Source organism: Oryctolagus cuniculus, chromosome 10 (assembly GCF_051225735.1).
Source record: "Oryctolagus cuniculus isolate XC-2025 breed Fujian yellow rabbit chromosome 10, ASM5122573v1, whole genome shotgun sequence".
Classification (NCBI taxonomy): Eukaryota; Metazoa; Chordata; class Mammalia; order Lagomorpha; family Leporidae; genus Oryctolagus; species Oryctolagus cuniculus.
In genome coordinates this window covers 119,227,586-119,252,018 of record NC_142876.1, presented here as the reverse complement: position 1 = coordinate 119,252,018, position 24,433 = coordinate 119,227,586, and the positions used below count along the sequence as shown (strand labels likewise).

The following is a 24,433-nucleotide window of genomic DNA, read 5'->3' as shown; positions in this document are numbered from 1 at the left end:
ATGAAAAAGCAATGGACTTAACTGCTCTGGAGGCAAAATGGACCTAACAAACATCCCAGCGTTGCACCCAACAGCAGAGGAGTGCACAGTATCCCGAGGCACACACGGAACGTTCTAGACAGATCATGGTAGGCCACGAGACAGTTTTTCACACAGGTAAGACTTGCAGCATGCAAATCGTCTTTTCCAATCACAGTGTTAGAAATCAGTAACGGGCCGGGCGCCGCGGCTCACTAGGCTAATCCTCCGCCTAGCGGCGCCGGCACACCGGGTTCTAGTCCCGGTTGGGGCGCCAGATTCTGTCCCGGTTGCCCCTCTTCCAGGCCAGCCCTCTGCTGTGACCCGGGAAGAAGGTGGAGGATGGCCCAAGTGCTTGGGCCCTGCATCCCATGGGAGACCAGGAGAAGCACCTGGCTCCTGGCTTCGCATCAGCGCGGTGCACCAGCCGCAGCGCGCCAGCCGTGGCGACCATTGGAGGGTGAACCAATGGCAAAAGGAAGACCTTTCTGTCTCTCTCTCACTATCCACTCTGTCAAAAAAATTAAAAAAAAAATTTTTTTAAATATTCCAGGCTCACCTTAAGCTTTGAGGAACACTGATAATTAAAAAAAGAAAGAAAGAAAGAAAGAAATCAGTAACAGGGGCCGGTGCTGTGGCGCAGCGGGTTAACGCCCTGGCCTGAAGCGCTGGCATCCCATATGGGCACCGGTTCAAAAACCCGGCTGCTCCACTTCTGATCCAGCTCTCTGCTGTGGCCTGGGAAAGCAGGAGAAGATGACCCAAGTCCTTGGGCCCCTACACCTGTGTAGGAGACCTGGAGAAAGCTCCTGGCTCCTGGCTTCGGATTGGCACAGCTGTAGCCATTGCAGCCAGTTGGGGAGTGAACCATCAGATGGAAGACCTCTCTCTCTGCCTCTCCTCTTAACTCTTTCAAATAAATAAATATATCTTTAAAAAAAATTTTAAAAAAATCAGTAACAGGACCAAAAAAAAAAAAAAAAAGGTCAGAGACACGTGGAAATTAAACCACATGCTCTTGGACAGACAGCAGGTCAAAGAAATCAAAAGGATAATCAGAGTATATTTGGAAATAAATGAACATGGAATGACAGCCTACCAAAGTTCCAAGACTGCAAAAGCCATCCTGAGAAATTTATAGCAGTAAAGACCTCCTGTCTCAGTTTATACCTCAAGGAAGTAGAAAATAACAAATTTTGAAACCCAAAATTAGTAGACCAAAAAAGCAAACAACAAAGATAAGAGCATAAATTGATAAAAACTAGAAAATAACATTTTTTTTTTCTGAAGATACACAAAATTACGAACCTTTAGCTCGACTAAGAAAAAAGAAGGGGAGCCGGCGCAGTGGGTTAACGCCCTGGCATGAAGCGCCAGCATCCCATGTGGGTCCCGGCTGCTCCTCTCCCATCCAGCTCTCTGCTGCGGCCTGGGAACGCAGTGGAAGATGGTCTAAGTCCCGGGCTCCCGAATCCACGTGGGAGACTGAGAAGAAGCTCCTGGCTTCGGATCTGCACAGCTCCAGCCATTGCAGCCAATTGGGGAGTGAAAATGGGATGGAAGGCCTCTCTCTCTCTCTCTCTCTCTCTCTCTCTCTCTCTCTCTCTGCTTCTCTCTGCCTCTTCTCTCTCTGTATAACTCTGACTTTCAAATAAATAAATAAATCTTTAAAAGAAAAAAGAATATTCAAATCAAATGGAGACTTGAGAGCTAACGTTCCAGACGTAGCACAGGCTCATGAGACTACGGATAACCTAGAAGAAATTAATCAGTTCCTAGAAACAAGTTACCAAGTTCGGATAATGAAGCAGAAAATCTGAAACAGGCAAATAACAAGTAGGAAGATTAGAGCATTAATGTAAATCTCCCATTAGGAAAAAGTCCAGGACCTGATGGCTATGCTGGTGAGTTGTGAGAGAGGAGTATCTCAATTTCTCTCTCAATTAATTAAAGGGGTAGGCATGTATGCTAGCAGTTGGAACACCATTTGTGACTCCCGAGCCCCATCTGTATCTGCCAGTGCAGATCCTGGGAGGCAACAGCCGTGGGTCAAGGAGGTCCCTGGGTTCTGCCTCCCACCTGAGAGACCTGCCCTGAGTTAAAAGAGTCCCCAGCTCCTGGCTTCAGGCACTTGCTGTCTCCACCTGATGCTGTCTCTGTGCTTCTCAAAGAAGAATTTCCGTCCTGACACTCTTCGAAAAATGGTTGAAGAGGAAGAAATGCATCCAAACTCATTTTACAAGGCCAAACATTACCTTCAGATTCAGCTTCTGGGCCGGTATTTGGTGTGGTGGTCCGTGTGCCGCTTGGAACACTCGCATCCCACGCTGGAGTGGAAGATGGCCCAAGAGCTTGGGCAACTGCACACACGTGCGAGAACAAGAAGCAGCCCTTTCTCTCTCTGTCTCTCTCTCTCACTGTCCACTCTGCCTGTCAAAAATTAAAAAAAAAAAAAAAAAAAAAAAAAAAAAAAAAGAAGCAGCTCCTGTCTCCTGGCTTCAGCCCGTTGTGGCCATTTAGGTAGTGAACCAGCAGATGGAAGAGTCTCACCTCTCCCTCTTCTCTCTCTCTAACTCTTTCAAAAAATAAATCTTTTAAAACATTTCCTACTCCAGTTACTGCATCCTCTCAGTCTCTCCACCGCTGTTGCTTTTTAGGAAATATTTATGTGTTTGTTTGAAAGGTCCAGAGACAGATATGGAGAGCCACTATCCCCTGGTTCACTTGCCCAGTGCCTGTCATGGCTGGAACTGGGCCATGCCAAAGCCAGGAGCTGAGAACTCCAGCTCTCTGCACCAGCAGGAAGCTGGAATTGGAAGCAGAGCCAGGACTCAAACCCAGACACTCCAAGAGGGGGTGTCAGTGTTCCAAGCAGGGTCTTAATGGCTGCACCAAATGCCCACCTGCCCTTGCTGCTGCTGCCCGTTCACTTCTGTCCACTCTGATCCTTGGACAGCTTAGGCCAGTCTTCCCCTCCACCTCAGGTTCAGCCGTTTTCCCCACACTCGGGTGGACATGCTAAGCAGAGTGCTGTCATCTCAGAACCTTCTATCCAGGCCTGCTGTCCGGTTCCTGCCCTGCCAGCTGTCGGCTGAACTCGAGTCCTTCAGTACCTCTGTGTTCTCTGTGCTGGCCCCATTCCAGGCTCCTCGTTTCAACAGGCAGGTGAATCTGGTACTCCTGGGACGGCCGGCCCACCTGTCAAGGTGTGGTCTGCCTTCTCCCTGCCTCCTTCCTATGCTGTCATTGCAGCCTGGCAGCCGCTGGTCAAACTTTCATTGTATCCCTAGCCTCTTTAGGACCCTTCCACACTCATTGCTGCCCTCAGCCCCCTACACAAGACATCCTTATTCTCTCAGAGTAAACGACCTTGCTTCTGGTCTCCTTGCTCCCCTCTCCAGTGCACACATTGTTAAGCCCCTTTGCTCCATTTGGTGACTTTTCCCTTGAACACTAGGGAAATCCTTGGTTTCCATGACAGCAGGCTCTTGCTTCCTCCCCAGAGCCCTGGAGGTTCTCCTGTTGTCCTCTCCCCTGTGGGCATCCATTCCTGTGTGTCTCCTTTGTGCTGTGGCCCACAGGCCCCTGCCCTCCACGCTCCACGGTCACCCTGAGCTGCTCCGTCTGTGCCTGAGTCCGACCACCAGCTATGCGCTGATGCATCTGAACCCCAACTTTGTCCTGAGCGTCCAAGCCGATGTAGGTCAGCTGACCTCCGACTGGCTCAGCAGGGTGTCCTGCGTCCACCTTGAAGTCCAGACAGGTCAGGCTGAGCCGGGTGTCTTGCTCCCCTGCTGTGAGGACGTATCTTTCCAGTGCCCCAAGCAAGAGCTGTGACAGTTCCTGGTGCCACCTCAGTCAACTGCCAGTTTCCTCTGCACTTGAACCTGAGCTCCAGCTGTCTCCCCTCTCTCTGCCCCAGGCCAGGCTTCTGGCCTCCCCTTTGTTGGCTCTGTCTCCCTCCAGTCCAGGTCCCTAGGCCACCAGAGAGGTCTCTAAAATGTGACTCTGTCCTGCTCCACATCCTGTGAGTTTCCACTGCCCTGAAGTCCGTTCGCATGTCCACAGCCTCTGACCTGTGTCGTGAGCTGGCCCTGGGCCCTGCCTGCTTTCAATTCTCCACACACACTTATGTCTCCTTCCTCTCGCTCGCTTTCTCAGGTGTATTTATTTTGTAAGAGTTATAGAGACAGAGGGAGAATCATAAAGAGATCTTCTATCTGCTGGTAACTCCCTGGGGCCAGGGCAGGCCAAAGCCAGCAGCTTCTTCTGGGTCCCCCATATGCATGGCAGGGGCCCAAGCACGTGGGCCATCTTCCACTGCTTTTCCCAGGCCCTGAGTAGGGAGTGGGAGCAGAAGTCGAGCAGCCAGGACATGAACAGTGCCCATGCGGGATGCTGATGCTGTTGCAGGCAGTGTCTGCCCGCCACAGCGCAGCGCCAGCCCCTGCCTTCTCTTTCCCGACCCTCCTCAGTGCATACTGAAAGCTGCTCCACGCACCCCAGCAAACACCGTGCAGAGCTCGTGTCCCCACCAGGGCCACCATGTTCTCCCCTGTTCAACTCCTCAGCCAGGTTTATACTTAGGGGAAAGTCCGGTTTGTTTTGTTTTGTTTTCCTAGTATAAATGCTTCTCACACAGTAGATGTTCAGAATATGCTGAGACAATCCTTGGGGCCGGTGCTGTGGCGTACAAGGTTGAACTGCAGTCTGCAGTGCCAGCATCCCGTATGGGTGCCAGTTCGAGTGTCAGCTGCTCCACTTCCAATCCAGCTCCTTGCTAATGTGCCTGGAAAGCAGCATTAGATGGCCCAAGTCCTTAGGCCCCTGCATCCACATGGGAGACCCAGAAGAAACTCCTGACTCTTGACTTTGGCCTGGCGTCGGCCGTGGTAGCCATTTGAGGAGTGAACCAGCAGATGGATGACTTATCTCCTCTTTCTCTTTATCTCTGCCTTAAATAAGTTTTTTTTTTTTTTTTAAGAAAGACAATTCTCAATGTAGAAATGGTTGTTGTGGCGACCACGAGGGGCACTTCACAGTGTGCCAGATGCCCCCCTGAGCTGTCCCCAGGCCTGCCACCTGCGCTTCCCACCTCACTGTGCTGTCCCTACCATTCGCGGTTGTTTGTTTTTTGAAATATTTATTTATTTGAGAGGTAGAGTTACAGACAGAGAGAGGAGAAAGGTCTTCCATCTGCTGGTTCACTTCCTAAAATGGCCTTAATGGCTGGAGTTGAGCTGATCTGAATCCAGGTGCAGGAGGTTCTTCCAGGTCTCCCATGTAGGCTTAGAGGCCCAAGAACTTGGGCCATCTTCTACTGCTATCCCAGGCCATAGCAGAGAGCTGGATGGGAAAAGCAGCTGCCAGGACTCGAACTGGGGCCACATGGGATGCTGGTGCTGCAGGCAGAGGCTTAGCCCACTACACCACAGCACCGACCCCACTCACAGGGTTTTGACAGAAGTGAAGTGAGTTGTCCAGGACCACGTGGGCAGACCGTGTGAAGCCTCGTGGGCTGCGGTCCCCTGCCCACACCCTCTCTCCCGTCCAGCCCCCTTGGTAGCAGACCCCAGCGTAGTTTGGGTTGGCACCTGCATTTCCACCCTCCCTTCCAGTCGTGTGGGGGTTCAGACGTCTCCTCCCAGCGGACCGTGGAGCAGGCACCTGGAGCACCTAGGGCTGCGGGGGAGCCTGGGTTCCTGACAAGACTCTGGGCCATATCCGTCACGGCCAGACTGCGCCAGGGTCTTGTTAGTGTCTGTTTTCTAACGTGATCACGTTTGCAGCTCTCTTGTTATGCCACGGCAGTACTTTATGTGTGCGGCCAACCCTGAGAGGAGGGGTCGCCAGGTCGCCCAGAGGCCGGACACAGAGAAGCAGCAGCCAGCGTGGGTGATACAAAGTGTTTCTTTATTTGAACATCATTCCACCGGCACTGAAGCTCAGATCCAGCAGCAGCAGAAGGGGTCAGGACCAAAATAAACGTTACCAAATTGGACGATGAACAGCGAGGACGCATTCAGACAGAACTAACAGGCTAGACGAGGCGAGCCATCCTCGTGACGGGCCTAGTGACGGTGGCCCCCTGCTGCCCCTCAGCGACCTCCGGTCAGTCCCTCCCAGAAGCCCGCCCTGAGCCACGCAGGGGTCTGCAGGCTTCCTGTGCGGCAGAGATCCCAGCTTCTCCACAGAAGGGTCCCTGTCAGTCCACACCGGGAGCTGGGCAAGGCCAAGTCCCCCAGGCAGGGGCTCTTCCCCATAGCCCAGTCCAGAAGCTCATGTCCTCGGCTATCCCAGGCCCCTCGGTCCCACCCAACACTCTCACCCCCTCCACGGCTGCTCGTCCTCGAAAGGAACATCTTCACGTTGCCAGAGGCCCCAAAGGACTGGCCCAGCACCAGGGGCCAGGGAACGAGCCACATCCAGCTTGTGGCTGCGGAAGTGCGAGAGAAGCGGGCAGAGCGCTCCAGTCATCCTCCTGCGGCCAGCGATGGAGACGGTGCTCTGCTTCGCTCCTCCCCACGGCCAGAGCCATTCCCCTGCCTCGGGTCAGGGCGCGCCCCAACGCCACTTTCCCAGGGCCACTCTGGAGGGCTGTCAGGGCCCGGGGTCCGGGCTCAGGCTCTGTCACCTGCCCCACTGCAACATTACCTTGGGGTCCCCGCAGACTTCAGCTCACCTGGGGGGGCTCCCAGCCCCAAACTCCCTGGCGCACCTCCAGGCTGCCCTGCCCAGACAGCAGCTGGAGTGGAAATGGTGGCCTGGAAACGTGGTCAGGCTCCATCTCTGCCGCCTGGCACTGACCCTTCCTCCTGTCACCTGGACACAGGTCCCCTGCACACTCTGATATGGCTTCCACACCCCGATCCTCCACAAAGCGACAGGGCTGTGGCCGCCGGGCTCCAGGTCAGGTGGCCCCCTAGGGCAAGAGGCATCCTTGGGGGATGCTCACCGCTCAGCCACTCAGCTGCTGTCCGGGCAGCAGCTGCTCTCCCACTGCCCCGCACCCAGCCTCACTCCTCTTCCCCTCGCCTTCGCCCCGAGCCCGGGTCTGGCGCTGCAGCTTGCCACTCCAGCATCTAGTCCTCTCTCTGTCCATCAGCCAGCTCTGCGTCCTTCCTGCTGCCCACTCTGGCTCTTCTCTCTTCTCCTCCCATGTCTGACCTCCCTCCCCACCTTCCCCCCTTCCCTCCCCATTCCTAAGCCCTGGCTCTTGGTCCCTCCCCTCACTCTGTCCTCTGCCCTCCCCTCCAGCACTGGCCTTTGGTTTGACTCCCAGGAGCTTACTCCTGTCCCCCTTACCACCATTTAACAAGGGACTCTGGTGCCCCTAGCCCCAGCCAGGGGCCAGAGTGTAGTGGAAAGGGAGTGTCAGGACTTTAGTAACTTCCAGGTCTGACACATCCCACAGGGACCCAGCGTGTGATTCCGGTTAGGGCCCGGGTGGGGCACACGGGCAGAGACGGGGCTTTCTGGGAAATCCTAATTCTCAGGCCCAAGTCCTATGGAAATGAGCACAAGGTTGGCAAGTGCATGCCCCTGAAGCTGCTGTCCCCTGCGGCTAAGGCCAAGGTCACGGACAGCTGTGTCCCCGTGCAGCCTGCAGGGGGCGCCACGCTCCTGCGGACAGCGGGCAGTGGCACCTTCCCCAGTGTGGAGAGGGCTGCGGGCTCTGCCTCTGCTGCGGAATGCACAAGGTGATGCGGGTGTTCCGGAAACACCACAGCATTCCACCCCCACCCCCACCCCCAACACAGTCGCTCCCGGCCCAGGGGGAGGGAGACGTCCCGCCGCGGGAGGAGAGGGCGAGAGGACTTCTCATCTGTCTCCGATGGCACTCACACGCGTGTGCTCACACACGCACACTCCGGCACTCATACACTCACGCACACACTTGCACGCACACATACACTCAAGCACACACTCACACACAAGCAGGCATGCACTGGCACACACAAGCACACAGATATGCACTCACACACACACACACTCTAGGGCACGCACGCACACTCGTGCCTCAGCTCCAAGCACTGCCCATCAGGCTGCAGGCCCTGGGCAGGTCGCAAGGCCAGAGGTGGGCAAGGAGGAGGAAGAGGCAGGGATGGGATAACAAGGCCTGGGAAGGGGACAGGGGGTACCCTGTTCAGAGGTGACCTGCAAGTTCAAGTTACACAGAAAAGTATCAAAGAGGCAAGAGAGTCTCTGCCCTTGGCACAGGCCCAAGTGCGGGGGCAAGAGAGGGGCAGAAGGGTGACGCAGCCCTAGTTCCCTACCAGTGGGCCCCCTCCCCAAAACCCAACCCTGACAGTGAGGCCACTTCTGTGCCGTACAAAACCGGCCAGGGACAAGGGTCTGCCAGTGACTCACCCTGGCAGCCAGGAGGCCAGGCTGGCCCCAGGCAGGGCAGCGTCCACAGCTCCAGCCGGCTTGGCCCTTCGCCTGCCCCGCTGCTCCATAGCCTGTGTTCTGAGGCTCTGGCTGATCGGGGCCTGGGCTGCAGTGGACAGACAGGCCCTGTGCACTCTCCCTAGGTGTGGCACAGACTCCTTTGGGAGAGCTGGGAGCAGGCTGGGACAGGCTCAGGTGGCCCCCGGAAGGCTGGTGGCACCTGGAGCTCTGTTGGCAGATGCAGTGAAACCAACATCGGCAAAAAAAAAAAAAAAAAAAAAAAAAAGAGAGAGAGAGAAGAAAAGAAAAGAAAAGAAAAGAAAAGAAAAGAAAAGAAAAGAAAAGAAAAGAAAAGAAAAAGTAGCCAAGAGTCCAGCCCACCTGGGGCAGTGTCTGGAATACATTTCTGCAGGAGACGGGGAACCTGGGAGCCGCAGCCACAGGACCCCCTTCCCCCGGGGACCTGCGGGGGCCTCCAGGCCTGACTGCAGAGCAGAGGAGAAACTTGCAGGTCTTGGGGGGTGGGATTCAGGCCCCCGCAGGTCAGACCGAGGCAGGAGCCAGAATCAGGCCCTCCAAGGTTCTCCAGGGCCTCTCCCACGCCCCGGGCCGCACCCCGGCTCCAGCCTCTCTTCCAACCAGAAGCCGCAGGTGAGAAGCCAGTCTGCGATGGAGTCTTCCCTGGGAGCTTGAGTGGAGGGACGAGAGGGCCAGAGCCAGGACAGGCCGAGGTCAGGTCAATTCCCGGGCTGTGATCCTGGCCTTCAGGGCCCCTGGGAGTGGGCCACAGGGCAGGGGAGCACTCCCCATCCCGAGACGTCACCCCCTGGCCGCAGCACGGAGCTTACTGTGGAGCCCACAAAATCTGAGAGAGAGAGAGAGAAGTGGAGGACATCAGGCGGCCACCCTGCCACATGGTGAACCGCAGGGCTGTGGGATCCCAGCCATGGAGATCTCAGCCCCAGGTCCTCACCCGTGCAGTGGGGAGCTGAGCCTGCCTCACAGGGACAGCCGACGCCAGCCAAGTCCTGGGCGTGAGTGGGCGCCCAGGCAGGACCCACTGCAGACGCAGCCACACGCTCTGTGCCCTCCCAGCTCGGGGTCTGGGGCTCCCAGTTCATCTGAGCCCCCGCTCTGCACTTGGGGAAGCTGCCAGCACAGTCAAGCCCTGTTCTCCCACCAAGGCTACAGAGGCACCCCCTCCCCAGCTCCATCAGAAGGGGCTTCTGGGAAGAGCAGCTTAGCCCAGCAGCCACCCAGGAGGGTCCCACGCTGGGGGCAGTGGTCTGTGGCATCACTGGCCCAAGACAGTGAAGAGCTTGGGTTTTGGACTTGGACCTGGGTTCAAGTTCTGCACTGGGAATCCAGGCTTGCTCCCTCCTTGGAGGCCTGCTTGGAGGGGAGCTGGCAGGCCCGCACCACGTGCCGGACCCTCTGGCGCTGCAGGCTCGGCCCTCCTGCCCTCCTTCCTGACAGCCTCGCTGTTCCCAAGACCCTGTACCGCGAGGGGCAGGAACCTGAGGCTCAAGGTGAAGTCACTTCCAAGCTCAGCCCCATTCTAGGCCACTTCCAGCCAAATGGGCTGACACGGGGCCCCCGTGGTCTCCTTCATAGATGGAACCCGTTAGCGCAGGCTAACAGCTCAGGGAAGGCTGCGACCGTGAGCATCACACACGGACACCAGGGCACCCGGACAGGCACCTGTCCTCCGGGCACCACCCCTTGGACGGCCGGCTTGCACTCAGGTTTTGAGCACGCAGCTTGTCTTCTGCATGGACCGAGAGCACCCTTGCACGTGTGCATGGGAAGGCTTGTGCACGCTCGCTGTAGCAGTGGTGAAGCCTGCTCGGCACGCACCAGAAACACCTGCCGAGCCCCGTCTGCCTGGCAGGGGCTGGGCTGTTTGTCCTGGCAGGCAGTTCGACCTGGCGGTGTGCACGTGGGGTCCGCGTGGTCTTAGCCACCCGGGCAGCCTGGAGCAACCCTCAGCTCCTTACCTACACCGCTCACCTGGTCCCACAAAGGCCCTCCCGAAAACCCGGCAGCAGCCCACCGGTGAGAGGGTCACTCCCCCACCCCACCCCACCCTGCTCACCTAGAGCCCACCTTTGCGAGCCAAGCCAGCGCATGCTCACCTGGAACACAGAAATTCCAGCTGGACCCGACCCCCAGGGGACACTCACCTGGTCTCCAGGTCGTGTTGGCCAGGGCTGGGTCACTCGCAGCCCACCCTGAATAATCTTTGTGCTAACCTTCTTAGAGACACTATTTACTTCCATCTTCCTCAGGAACTGCGAAAGCCTGCACCCTCCTAGTTAAATCCACTCTGCTCGCTCATCCCTGGTGGAGAGGCGCCGGAAGGCTCCGGGCACAGCGGCTACCCCAGGAGCTCTGGCCTATGTGTGAATGTTTTCTGTATCACCCTCTAATGTCGCTTGATACAGACAAACGTCCATGCGTGATGTGCAGTGACAAAGCCGACTGTCCTGAAGAGGCGTGCACGCCCACCTCCGGCTCCCTCCTCTCTGAGCCCAATCACAAATAACCACTATTTTGTGTTTGGGGTTTATCGTTTCTTTAAAAAAAAAAACCACATGCACACACATGTAATACTACCATAATTAAGTGTTGTTTGAACACACTGCTGGGGTTTGAGCTCAATAAAAAGAGATCCCTGCGTCCAGACCTTGGGATTTTCCTCTTGGTGCGAGTTCCCAGGATGCACCGCTCCTGTGCGCTAGGCACCTGAGCCTGTCTACGCCTCTGTCTAGGTTTCGGTTCCTGTCGGCTGTCTCCCAGCATTCCTGAGCTTTTCTCCTGGGCTTATCCTCCCCCACCCCCCACCAGGCGGGTCTGCCGGCACAGACAGGTGTGAGTGATAACATCAAAGCGTTTTCCAGAGGAGTTCCCGATTTGCATCAGTGTGCTACCAGTTGCAGCCAGGGTCCCGCCCACCCGCCTGCCCGCTGGCCCGCACTTGCCTTTGTTCTCCTGTTTGAGCTCCTCGGGGGGCAGGTCTGTTTGCCGGTTGCCCAGAACGAAGGCGAGGAAGGAGAGGATGAGGGCGTTGAGGATGCCGATGATGGCCAGGATGTAGGCCCAGCGCACCGAACAGTCCCCAAGTGAGTACTTCCCCGTCTTGGCCCCACACATGTCCCGGATGGTCTCGGCGTCCCAGCCGTCGGGGAAGATCATGCAGCCCAGCACGAGGCACAGAGCTAGGGAGGGCCGCCGCGGTGAGGAGGGCAGAGAGAACGCTGTGACTTCCCAGAGCCTCGGGACCCCAGGCTTCCCACTCCACCCGCAGCCCACACTTGGACAGTGAGAAAAGAGCAAGGCCCCCTCCCCCAAAACAAGCCCCAGGCACCTCCCTTTCAGCTCCCTCTAGCCCCTGGACAGGATTGCCCCCTCCCTTCCTCCTCAATCTTATTTTTTTTCTTTTTTATATTTTCATTCATTCAACATATGTGCCCTGGGTGCTGTTGTCTGCTCATAGGAGATGCTGAAAACCCGTTATCTTCCCCCAGCAGACTTTGGGGGGCATTGGCAGTGGGGTGAAGGGGCACAGCCAGGTTCTTCCACTCTTTCAGCTCCACATCCCTGGAGGCTTCGCCAACCACAAACCCATAGGCCTGCCCGAGTCTCTCTGGTGGGAAACACACTCCTTGCCTCGCAGGTGGTTCTGGTCATGGGCCAGGCACTCACTCAGGTGGTGCCCATTGGAGGTGCTGGGATTGCAGCCGCGTGGAGCTTAGTGTAGGGGGAAGCGTGCGCTGTCAAACTGGTGTGCAAGGCCAGGCAGCAGATCCCAGCTCAGCTGTTTCCTACAGGTGTGACCTTGAGAACGGTCCTTGGCTTTTTAAAATTATTTTTATTTGAAAGGCAAAGACAGAATTCTTCCATCTGCTGTTTTACTCCCTAAATGTCCCCCAACAGCCAAGGTAGGCACTTCTATATGGGCTGCACATGTCCCCAGGCACCTTTTTTTTTTTTTTTTTTTTTCAAATATATTCATGCATTTCTTTAGAAGGCAGAGTTACAGAGCGAAAGGAGAGAGAGAGAGAATCTTGCATCCACTGGTTTACTTCCCAGAGGGCTGCTATGGCTGGGGCTGGGCTAGGCTAGAGCCAGGAGCCAGGAGCTTCCTCCAGGACTCTTATGTAGCTGACAGGGACCCTAGCACTTGGGCCAACTTCCATTCCTTTCCCAGGTGCATTAGCAAGGAGCTGGATTGGAAGTGGAGCAGCCGGGACCTGAACCAGCGCCCATATGGGATGCTGGCAGTGCAGGTGGCGCAGGCCTGCCAAGGCGTCTTAACAGCTGAACCTCGCACACTGCTCCCCTGGACTGTCAAGCTTGTTTCTTGTCTGTAAAATGGGGAGAGGGTGGTATCGGGTGACACGAAGGTGACAGGTGGCAGCAAAGTGAAGTGCTTGGTACAGTAGGCCCCAGATTAGCTGTTACTACGAGGCCAGCTGTGACAATGAACTAATAATGACATAATGAGGAGCTGGTTTCAGACCAGAGAGGCAGAGGTGGCCAGAGGGAGACCGGGAGCCAGTGCAGCTTCACGGCTTTCCTCCTTAGCACCCGCCCCCAGCCCCGGCCTGGATGCTCACAGGGTGGTGGCCCAGCTCTGAGCCCAGAAGCCAGGACCCACTCCTCAGCGACTGGCTGAGACACGGGCACCACATGCTGCTCGAGGGCCGGCAGGGAGCCTGGTGCCCAGGAGCTGCGTCTGCCCACCTGCTGCAGCCCCGGGCCCTGCAGGGAGCTCCCACCAGAGTCGGGCATCTTGCTGGATGTTCAGAGACCCTGAAGGGCCCTGGGGGGAGCCAAGGAGCCCTTGACTTCATGCCAAGCCCATGGGTCACTTCATATGGATTCATCACGTGGGCGTGTGGTCAGCTCTGCCCACTGCCCACCTGTCCCCATGGTGGGAAGGGGCCCAGGGCTCGGCCTGCTCCTCTCTCCTGCGGTGGGAAAGAGCCAGGGTGGCCAAGGAGCAGAGCGAGGTTGACAGTCCCCCCACCAGACACCGAGGAAGGGGCTGGGAGCACTCGTGCATCACTCGGGCTCTGGGGTTGAATCCTGTGCTAATGACGAAGGGCTCAGGCTTAGCCACCCGCCCCCGCACAGCTCCTGGCCAGACCCTTGGGACTCCATGGTGGGGATGGGGCCCACCCACGCCTCTACTGGGGCAGGGGACAGAAGCAGTGTCAGCAGCGACCACCGCCCCTAACTCCTCTCCCCAGCGGCCACAGGGGGCGCCCGCTCCACAGCTGTTTCTGCTCACGCCTGGAGCATCCCTGTCTCCATGGAAACCACACGCGCATCCAGCCACAGGGAGATGTCTCCCTGCCCAGCCCTTGGCTGTCCCTGCTTCCCGGCGTCCATTGCATCTTCGTCTCCACCCCTTTGGCCAGCCTTGTTCCGCGACCCCACCTGTCACCAGCCTCCCTCTGCACCCCTCTCTTGTTCCTTTCCTCTCTCTCCCTGCTCTGGCACATCTGTCCCCTCAACCTGTCCTCTCCCCGCTGCTCACTCTTCCTACTGGGCACAGCCTGTTCTGCGCCGGGCACCGTGCAGTGTCTGCTCTCCAGAGCAGAGGCCCGAGGGAGAAGTAAAATCACAGCTGCACTCGGAAGAGGAGTCACGGGGCCACCGAGTGCTCCCACGGGGACGCTGGCTGCTGGTGCCGGACGCTGCCAGGCATCCCCTCTGCCGCCCTCCCTCTGCACGTGGCAGATGGTGGCTAACTGGCTCCAGAGGCCACTCTGGATGGGCTCCACAAGGAGAAGACATGGAGGGGGCACAGGACACCAGCGTGGGGAGCCTCAGACAGGAAAGCGGCCGGGAGGCTCAGCTACCAGGAGACAGCACAGCAGACAAGGCAGGCTTCAGCCTTCCCGTCTGTTGGATGGGGGGACTGAGGCTGGGGTCTCTGGATCCCAAGGTCAGGCCTCTTTGGGGAATACTGAGCTGGCTGAAGGACCCCAGACACGGGGTTGTCGTCCTTAGAGTCTCCAGCATCTGGGCTGGATTGCTCTTGGAGCTGCCCTGGGCACTGTGGGAGTTTAACGTCTCCCCTGGCCTGGGCTGGATTGCTCTTGGGGCTGCCCTGGGCACTGTGGGAGTTTAACGTCTCCCCTGGCCGCCACTCACCAGATGCCGGCAGCAGCATCACCCTCCGGCTCTGCCGCGAATGCCATCTGTACCAGGGGACTTCAAAAAGTCCACAGAGATGGAATGAACTGGTTATTTTGAGGCAAGAAAATAGTTTTAAATCCATGCATGCATATGAGGGCTCTTCAAAACTTTCATGGAGAGTGAGCATCATAACAAACACTATGCATGGGTTTCACCTTTTTTACACCAAACTCAGCTTATTTTAATTCCATTGAAACTGTTAAAAATCTGTTTACTTGCCAGGCAGGCAGAGAGGCAGCTCCCATGCAGCTGCCCAGCCCTAGCTGCCCGGTGCCAGGGAGGAGCCCTCGGATGCAGCACCTCCATCTGGTCACGCTACAGCCTACTGACGTTGCCTGGGGCAGGCAGTTAGGACAACGGTCAGATGGTGACCACCAGCAGCACTGAGGACGACAGTCAGATGGCGACCAGCGACAGCACTAAGGACGATGGTCGGATGGCTACCACCAGCAGCACTAAGGACGATGGTCAGATGGCTACCACCAGCAGCACTAAGGACGATGGTGGGATGGCGACCAGTGACAGCACTAAGGACGACAGTCAGATGATGACCATCGATAGCACTAAGGACGACAGTCAGATGGCGACCATCGACAGCACTAAGGACGACAGTCAGATGATAACCATCGACAGCACTAAGGACGACAGTCAGATGATGACCATCAACAGCACTAAGGACAACGGTCAGATGACTACCACCAGCAGCACTGAGGACGACAGTCAGATGGCGACCAGCGACAGCACTAAGGACGATGGTCGGATGGCGACCAGCGACAGCACTAAGGACGACAGTCAGATGATGACCATTGACAGCACTAAGGACGACAGTCAGATGATGACCATCAACAGCACTAAGGACAACGGTCAGATGACTACCACCAGCAGCACTGAGGACGACAGTCAGGTGGCGACCATCGACAGCACTAAGGACGACAGTCAGATGATAACCATCGACAGCACTAAGGACGACAGTCAGATGATGACCATCAACAGCACTAAGGACAACGGTCAGATGACTACCACCAGCAGCACTGAGGACGACAGTCAGATGGCGACCAGCGACAGCACTAAGGACGATGGTCGGATGGCGACCAGCGACAGCACTAAGGACGACAGTCAGATGATGACCATTGACAGCACTAAGGACGACAGTCAGATGATGACCATCAACAGCACTAAGGACAACGGTCAGATGACTACCACCAGCAGCACTGAGGACGACAGTCAGATGGCGACCAGCGACAGCACTAAGGACGACAGTCAGATGATGACCATCAACAGCACTAAGGACAACGGTCAGATGACTACCACCAGCAGCACTGAGGACGACAGTCAGATGATGACCAGCGACAGCACTAAGGACGACAGTCAGATAGCGACCATCGACAGCACTAAGGATGACAGTCATATGACTACCACCAGCAGCACTAGGGACGACAGTCAGATGGCGACCACCAGCAGCACTAAGGACGACAGTCAGATGGTGACCATTGACAGCGCTAAGGACGATGGTCGGATGGTGACCACCAGCAGCACTAAGGACGCAGTCAGATGGCGACCACCAGCAGCACTAGGGACGACAGTCAGATGGCGACCACCAGCAGCACTAAGGACGACAGTCAGATGGTGAACATTGACAGCGCTAAGGACGATGGTCGGATGGTGACCACCAGCAGCACTAAGGACACAGTCAGATGGCGACCACCAGCAGCAATAGGGACGACAGTCAGATGGTGACCATCGACAGCACTAAGGACGACAGTCAGATGGTGACCATCGACAGCACTAAGGACAACAGTCAGATGGCGACCACCGACAGCACTAAGGACAATGGTCAGATGGCGACCATTGGCAGCACTAAGGATGACAGTCAGATGACTACCACCAGCAGCACTAAAGACGACGGTCAGATGGCGACCACCGACAGCACTCAGGACTTAATGACCAGAGAGAGAAACAGCAGGCTGAGGGGAATGAGCCAGCAGAAGACATGTCTTTAGTCGTTTGGGGTTTTTTGTTTTTTAAATTGATTGACTTATTTTTTTGACAGGCAGAGTGGACAGAGAGAGAGAGAGAGAGACGGAGAGAAAGGTCTTCCTTCTGTTGGTTCACCCCCAAATGGCTGCTACAGACGTCGCGCTGCACCGATTCAAAGGCAGGAGCCAGGTGCTTCCTCCTGGTCTCCCATGCAGGTACAGGGCCCAAGCACTTGGGCCATCCTCCACTGCACTCCCGGGCCACAGCAGAGAGCTGGCCTGGAAGGGGAGCAACAGGGACAGAATCCAGTGCCCTGACCAGGACTAGAACCCAGGGTGCTGGCACCACAGGTGGAGGATTAGCTTAGTGAGCCACGGCGCCAGCCTAAATTGATTGACTTTTAGGCTTAGGTGTATTTACTTACCAAATAAATTTAAATCACTTTCAAGGAAGAGAGCTGGGACCATTGGAAACCAAAATAACATTCTTAGAACCTAGTTGGATACTTCAGAGTCACATGCTGCGAGCCCAAGACCCATTAGCAAGAGAGAGGCACAGAGGACTCCAGCCCTAACCCCGACAGACAGCTTCCCCTGAAGTTAGGAGAACTGGAAATGGACGGTTGTTCTCACCACAGGTGCCTGATGCCGGCTTGTATGAGGAGGGAAATGGAATCAAAAGGTTGCTTTGATGCAGAAAACTGTTGAAATCCATAAGCTCAAAAAACCCTCAATATTTTCATAGTGATGTGCGTGGTGAAAAATCTATGCATGGATTTCAAACATTTGTGCACCAAAATAAGCTTCCTTAATTCAATTTTCCATGAACTTTTAAAAATACATTTATTTTATTTGAAAGACTGGAGCCGGCGCCGTGGCTCAATAGGCTAATCCTCCACCTTGCGGCGCCGGCACACCGGGTTCTAGTCCCGGTCGGGGCGCCGGATTCTGTCCCGGTTGCCCCTCTTCCAGGCCAGCCCTCTGCTGTGGCCAGGGAGTGCAGTGGAGGATGGCCCAGGTGCTTGGGCCCTGCACCCCATGGGAGACCAGGAAAAGCACCTGGATCCTGGCTCCTGCCATCGGATCAGCGTGGTGCGCCGGCTGCAGCGGCGGCCATTGGAGGGTGAACCAACGGCAAAGGAAGACCTTTCTCTCTGTCTCTCTCTCTCACTGTCCACTCTGCCTGTCAAAAAAAAAAAAAAAAAAAAAAAAAAGGCAGACTGATAGAGATCAATCTTCCAGCCACTGGGTCACTCCTCAGATGACTGCAATGGCCAGGGCTGGGCCACGCCAAAGCCAGGAGCCCAGGCCTCCATCCAAGTTACCCATGTGGGTGCAGGGGCCCAAACACTTGAATCATCTCCCCTGCTTTCCCAGGTCATAAGCAGGGAGATGGGTTGAAAGCAGAGCAGCCAGGACTTGAACCAATGGGATGCCAGCATCATAGGTGGGGATTTAACCCACTGCTCCACAACCTGGTCCCTCCACAAAAAAAAATTTTTTTTTAATTTACTTGGGAGCCAGTACTGTGGTATAGTGGGTAAAACCGCAGCCTGCAGTGCCAGCATCCCATATAAGCACTGGTTCTAGTCCCGGCTGTTCCACTTCTAACCAGCTCTCTGCTATGGCCTGGGAAAGCAGTAGAAGATGACCCTAGTCCTTGGGCCCCTGCACCCACGTGGGAGACCTGGAAGAAGCTCCTGGCTTCGGATCGGTGCAGCTCTGGCCACTGTGGACAATTGGGGAGTGAATCAGCAGATGGAAGACTGCTCTCACTCACTCACTCTCTGCCTCTGTCTCTGTGTAACTCTGACTTTCAAATAAATAAGTCTTTTTTTTTTTTTTTTTTACATGGGGGCCAGTACTGTGGCATAGCAGGTTAAGCCTCAGCCTATGAAGCCAGCACTCTCTATGGGCTTTGTTCTAAACCTGGCTGTTCCACTTCCAATTCAGCTCCCTGCTAATGCTCCTGGGAAAGCAGCAGAGATGGCCAAAGTGCTTGGGCCCCTGCACCCACCTGGGAGAACCAGAAGAAGCTTTGGGCTCCTGGTTTTGGCCTGGCAGAGCCCTGGCCATTTAGGGAGTGAATCAGTGGATGGAAGACCTCTCTCCCTGCCTCTGCCTCTCTCTAACTCTGCCTTTCAAATAAATCTTTTTTATTTTTTTTTTTAAAGACACATGGCTTTTCCCAAGTGGTGAAGAAACAGTAGCATTGGCTGCCCAGGGGAAGGCGGAAGCTTACTTTGGGTTTTTTTTTTTTTTTTTTTTTTTTTTACAGGCAGAGTGGACAGAGAGAGAGAGACAGAGAGAAAGGTCTTCCTTTTGCTGTTGGTTCACCCTCCAATGGCCGCCACAGCCGGCGTGCTGCAGCCGGTGCACCACGCTGATCTGAAGGCAGAAGCCAGGTGCTTCTCCTGGTCTCCCATGGGGTGCAGGGCCCAAGCACTTGATCCATCCTCCACTGCCCTCCCTGGCCACAGCAGAGAGCTGGCCTGGAAGAGGGGCAACCGCGACAGAATCCGGCACCCAGACCGGGACTAGAACCCGGTGTGCCGGTGCTGCAAGGCGGAGGATTAGCCTAGTGAGCCGCGGTGCCGGCCGGAAGCTTACTTTCACCATGACAGAGACAACGGATGTCCAGAGTCCCTGCTCGCTCCTCCCTTTACACTGGAACCCCTACTTTTCAGCGAGGACCTCGGCTGTAGAGAATCAAGGGTGCATTTCCCAACTTCCCAGGCAGCTCAGTGTGACTGAATGACTAAGCAAAAACGCATACAGAAGTGCTGCTGGCTTCAAGGAGACCCCTTGAGAGGAACACATTTATAAGGATGCTGGAGCGTGTTCACATCCGTTTTCGCTTCCTCCCTTCGTCCATCCTGCTGCCTGGAATGCAGAGGGGATGGGCCGGGAGCTCGCAGCCAGCTTCATCAAGCAGGGTGCAGGCTTCCCCCAGGATGGGGGCTGCAGCAGCTGGGAGTCACCAACGGCTTCAGGAGCTGCCGTACCGACTACGGACCGCCTCTCTCCTTCCATAGGACACTAGATTGGCGGTCACTAAACTACAGTTATTTGGGATTTTCCTATCACATGAAGCCAAATTTAGTCCTATTAAAATAATGGATCCATGCCTTTAGACATGGGGAAGAAATCTTGTATCTGTGTGTCATGGGGAAGTTCTTTCGCCTGTCTGGGTCTTGGGTTTGTGGTTACGGGAATGGTGAAACTGACTCCCCAAGGCCAGGAGGCCAGTGGCAGTGGCAGGGGCACCAACTGGAGTGGTGGCCATGACTCGGGGTTCTGGGGTGTGAGCACTTACCCCTTGGCTGAAACGGATCCCACGGCTACGCCGCTGCAGGCACACAAGGGCGTTCACTGTAGCTCTGCGCTTACAACAGAGGACAGCCGCAGTGTAGAAGGAACCGCTTACACAGCACGGCATGTGACACCGTGCAATACTACAAAGCCACCGACACAGATGGGGTCCAACTGTGTACGTTGCCATGGAAAATCTTTTAAGATATTTTGAGAAGTGAAAAGGCTATCGGGGTGTAGAATACTGTGTATGGTAGGAGCCCATCTATTTTTCTCAGATGTTATTTCTCTGAGTAATTTTAGGTTCACAGAAAAATCAAAAAGTTTGAAAGATTCCCCATAGGTCCCCGGCCCCCACCCCTGCACAGCCTCCCACCATGGTCAGCACCCCCCTGCAGGCTGGTCCATTCGTTCCTGTGGAGGAACCAGCAACACTGACACTGCAGGAGCACCCAGAGCCTCCCATCAGGCTTATTTTGCGGGCTGTCCATTTCTGCACGCTTTGCCCGATGTACAAGGCACGTACTGTGGGGAGCAACTCGGACTAGACTAAGTTACTGGAATTAAGACTTATTCTATGCATCTGCTCTCCCACAATATGGCGCTGGGAGAGAAGAAAACAGCTTCTACACAGCTGCCTCCAGTTCAGCCAATAAACTGTGGGACCTGCTCCTGATTGGAGGAGAGCAGCGTACTCGGCGTGTGGGTAGCAGAGTTGGAATTGGTGGAAGAGGACTATAAAGGAGGAGAGAGACGGCATGCACCAGGAACATCTAAGGGGAACACCTGTGCAGCCCCCGAGAGAGCCGGCCGGCGGTGTGCCGCTCCCCCGCGGAAGTGGGGAATGTGGCAGGGGGAACCGCCCTTCCACGGAGGTGGAAGGGACGGTAGCCAACCCGGGAAGGACCAGCAGCCAACCCGGGAAGAACCAGCAGCAAACCCGGGAAGGGCCGAGCAGACGAAAGAACAGCGCAGGGTCCTGTGTCGTTCCTCCACGAAGACGGGGAGCGATATAATGGTGCCGTGACTCGGATATGAAGCCTAGGCAAGGTTTAGTGTCGTTCCTCCACGAAGAGGGGGAGCAACATAATGGTGCCGTGACTCGGATAAGGAAACTTAGGAGGGAAGAAATGGGAAAATGCCGGAGAGAGAGACTAGCAAACAGCCTAGGGAAAAGCCGGACAGAAAAGGTGCCGGAAGAAGCTATCGAAAGCCTAGGCATAGACTCGGATACGGACTGTGGGAAAGAAGTTAGGATTTAAAGTGAAAGCAAGAAGAAACTTAGACTCAGATATGGACTGCAGGTTGAAAGTGAAAGTGAAACCTATAAGAAACTTAGACTTGGATATGGACTGTGGGGAGAGGCCAGGAGAAATGAGGGAGGAATATTGTTGGAAGAAAACTTAGGGAAACATACCAGGTAGAGAAAAATGTTAGGGAGGATGAAGCCGCGAGTGCAGGCCGAGGCGAAGACTTAAGCCAGCTTGGAATTCTTCAAGTCAGCCCGGGGAGCAAAAGGCGAAAATCTGGAACCAGAGGCAGAGACGTGGGCCGCCAGGTTGGAATTCGCCAGGTTAGTCCGGGGAACTTGGACTGAATGCCGGTGGTGGCGGAAACATTCGCGGAAGCCGCCGCGTGCAGAGAGAGCACAGGGCGTGAATAGATAGGGAACGCGGGACTGGCGCGAGGCCGTGGTGCGGGTGCGAAGTGCGTGGAGACCGCGGAGCATGCGCGCAGAGCCGGGAACCCGCCGGCGGGGCAAGGCGCCGGGAAGCTGCGCAGAGCCATGAAGCTGCCGCGGGGCGGCGAGGCGCCGAGAAGCAGCCTCGGGGCGGGCGCCGGGAAGCCACAGGGATAAGAGAAACAGAAGTTTAGAAGTAAAATGAGAGAAATAGGAATGCTGGTAGATAGAAGTAAAATAGGAGAAATAGGAATGCCCGGAGATAGAGAAATAGAGAAATAGAAAGGCCTCCCCACAACATGGCAATGAGAGAGCTTGGATTCGGTCTGCCTGATTAGTGAGGCGATGAGCACCTGCGGGCGGCTAGCAGCTTATGCGCCACAGGTCACCGAAGACAGGCACGTTATCAACACCAATAAGTCTCCCCACAATACGGCAATGAGAAGGCTCGGATTCGGTTTGCCTGATTGATAGGACTTGTAAGCACCTGTGGGCAATTCTAGCAAGCAGAGCAGAGTGTGTGCCGCGGGACACCGAAGACAGGCGCATATCAACGCCAAAAAATAAAAAGAAAGGGGGATCTGTGGGGAGCAACTCGGACTAGACTAAGTTACTGGAATTAAGACTTATTCTATGCATCTGCTCTCCCACAATATGGCGCTGGGAGAGAAGAAAACAGCTTCTACACAGCTGCCTCCAGTTCAGCCAATAAACTGTGGGACCTGCTCCTGATTGGAGGAGAGCAGCGTACTCGGCGTGTGGGTAGCAGAGTTGGGATTGGTGGAAGAGGACTATAAAGGAGGAGAGAGACGGCATGCACCAGGAACATCTAAGGGGAACACCTGTGCAGCCCCCGAGAGAGCCGGCCGGCGGTGTGCTGCTCCCCCGCGGAAGTGGGGAATGTGGCAGGGGGAACCGCCCTTCCACGGAGGTGGAAGGGACGGTAGCCAACCCGGGAAGGACCAGCAACCAACCTGGGAAGGACCAGCAGCCAACCCGGGAAGAACCAGCAGCAAACCCGGGAAGGGCCGAGCAGACGAAAGAACAGCGCAGGGTCCTGTGTCGTTCCTCCACGAAGACGGGGAGCGACACGTACCAACGATGGCAGTGCCACACGCAGTGGTGTCACTGGCTAAAACCTTCCGCACTCTGCCTGTTCCTCCCTGCGTCCCCCAGGCAGCCACCAGTCTCCCTGTCTCGGCCAGTCTTGCTTTCCCAGGATGTCACCCAGCTGGAACCACACAAAGGCAGTAGCCTTTTCAGATCGTCTTCTTCTTCTTCTTCTTTTTTTTTTTAAAAATTTTTTGACAGGCAGAGTGGACAGTGAGAGAGAGAGACAGAGAGAAAGGTCTTCCTTTGCCGTTGGTTCACCCTCCAATGGCTGCCGTGGCTGGCGTGCTGCAGCTGGCATGCCGCGTTGATCCGATGGCAGGAGCCAGGTGCTTATCCTGGTCTCCCATGGGGTGCAGGGCCCAAGGACCTGGGCCATCCTCCACTGCACTCCTGGGCCACAGCAGAGAGCTGGCCTGGAAGAGGGGCAACCGGGACAGAATCTGGTGCCCCGACCAGGACTAGAACTGGGAGTGCCAGCGCCGCAAGGCGGAGGATTAGCCTAGTGAGCCGCGGCTCCGGCCGAAGATCGTCGTCTTTAACCTGGTCACAGAGGACTCTTCAGAAGGCTTGTGGACAATGGACTGAGAAGACAAGTGTACTCTCGTCTAAGGAATTGTGAACTCCATGCACAAGTTTTTCCATAATTGCATTTTCATGAACTTTCTGGAAACCCCCTTACGTGGACAGTCTCAAGAAGATGTTTGTGCCAAAATAAACTTCTCTTTTGAGTCCATTTGCTGTGAACTTTTAGAAGTATCTTTGTGTGCATCAAACTTCCTTTTCCAAGCTTGACAGCCCTTCTCTCTTCAGACTCCAGGAAGATTCCATGGTTTGGTTATCCATCCACCCACTGAAGGACATCTCACAAACAAGGCTGCTGTCCATGTCCATGTCCAAGTGTACGTCCACGTGCAGGTTTCCCTTGGACCCAAGTGCTTCGCTCCTCTGGGTAAGCGCCAAGGGGCACCGCCGCTCGGTCTCGCCGTGGGAGTGGGCGGCGTGTGTTGAGCAACTGCCGAGCCGTCTTCCGCAGCGGCGGCAGCCAGTCTGCGCTGCCCCCAGCCCCGAGGGAGCGTGCCTGGTGCGCCACGTCCTCATCCGTGCTTGGCGTTACTGTTCTGGATTGTGGTCATTCTAGAAAGCGTGCAGCCACACTGCTGTGCGGATGTGCGATTCCCAGACCATATGCTTGTTGGCCCTCTGTGTGTCTTCCTTGGAGAGGCATTTGTGAAGGTCATGGGCCCAGTGCTTCAAAAACTTTTTATTTTGTGCTTATTTGAAAGGCAAAGAGGCAGAGACACAGACAAATAGAGAGATCTTCCAAGCACTGGTCCACTCCCCAAATGCCTCCAACAGCTGTGGCTGGGCCAGGAGCCAGGAGCCAGGAACTCAATCCAGGTCTCCCGCATGAGTGGAGTGTACCCAAGTGCTTGAATTGTCCTCTCCCAGAGTGAGCACTAGCAGGAAGTGGAGACAGGAGTCACACCCTCGACTTGGATATGGGATGAGGCTGTCCCGGGCAGCACCCTCACTGCCGCTGCAGTTGCCTGCCCCGGGCCTAGTTCTATCTGGTTATTTTCTGGTTTTTGACTTCTAAGGGTTCTGTATCAGATACGCCTTCCCTGAATATGTTCTGTCTGTGGTTTGTCTCCTTGTTCTCTTGACAGACTGTCTCAGAGTAGAAAGTTCTTTTTAAAAGATTTATTTATTTTGAAAGTCAGGTTACAAAGAG

General features: G+C 55.7%; 2 protein-coding genes across 4 annotated transcripts in view; one reads left to right on the top strand and one right to left on the bottom strand.

Moving 5' to 3' along the window:
* Positions 1-5,910: 5,910 nt before the first annotated feature.
* The window catches only part of LHFPL4 (LHFPL tetraspan subfamily member 4), a 34,276-nt gene continuing 15,753 nt past the window's right edge, over positions 5,911-24,433 (bottom strand). For all 3 annotated transcript variants that reach the window (XM_051831976.3, XM_051831975.3, XM_070051188.2), the window contains exons 3-4: positions 11,391-11,627; positions 5,911-9,274 (exon numbers count right to left, since the gene is read on the bottom strand). In XM_051831976.3, the coding sequence (XP_051687936.3) occupies positions 9,174-9,274; positions 11,391-11,627 (338 nt within the window). In that variant the 3' untranslated portion in view covers positions 5,911-9,173. The remainder of the gene's footprint in view (positions 9,275-11,390; positions 11,628-24,433) is intronic.
* LOC149124458 (uncharacterized) lies at positions 11,395-17,770 on the top strand. Its single transcript, XM_089306702.1, has 2 exons — positions 11,395-11,531; positions 14,842-17,770. Exon 2 carries the CDS (start codon positions 14,984-14,986, stop codon positions 16,247-16,249), a length of 1,266 nt encoding a protein of 421 aa, XP_089162828.1. The 5' UTR covers positions 11,395-11,531; positions 14,842-14,983; the 3' UTR covers positions 16,250-17,770.

Coding starts and splice junctions, on each gene's coding strand:
- LOC149124458 (XM_089306702.1), top strand. CDS start 14,984: ATGGTGACCACCAGCAGCACTGAGGACGACAGTCAGATGGCGACCAGC.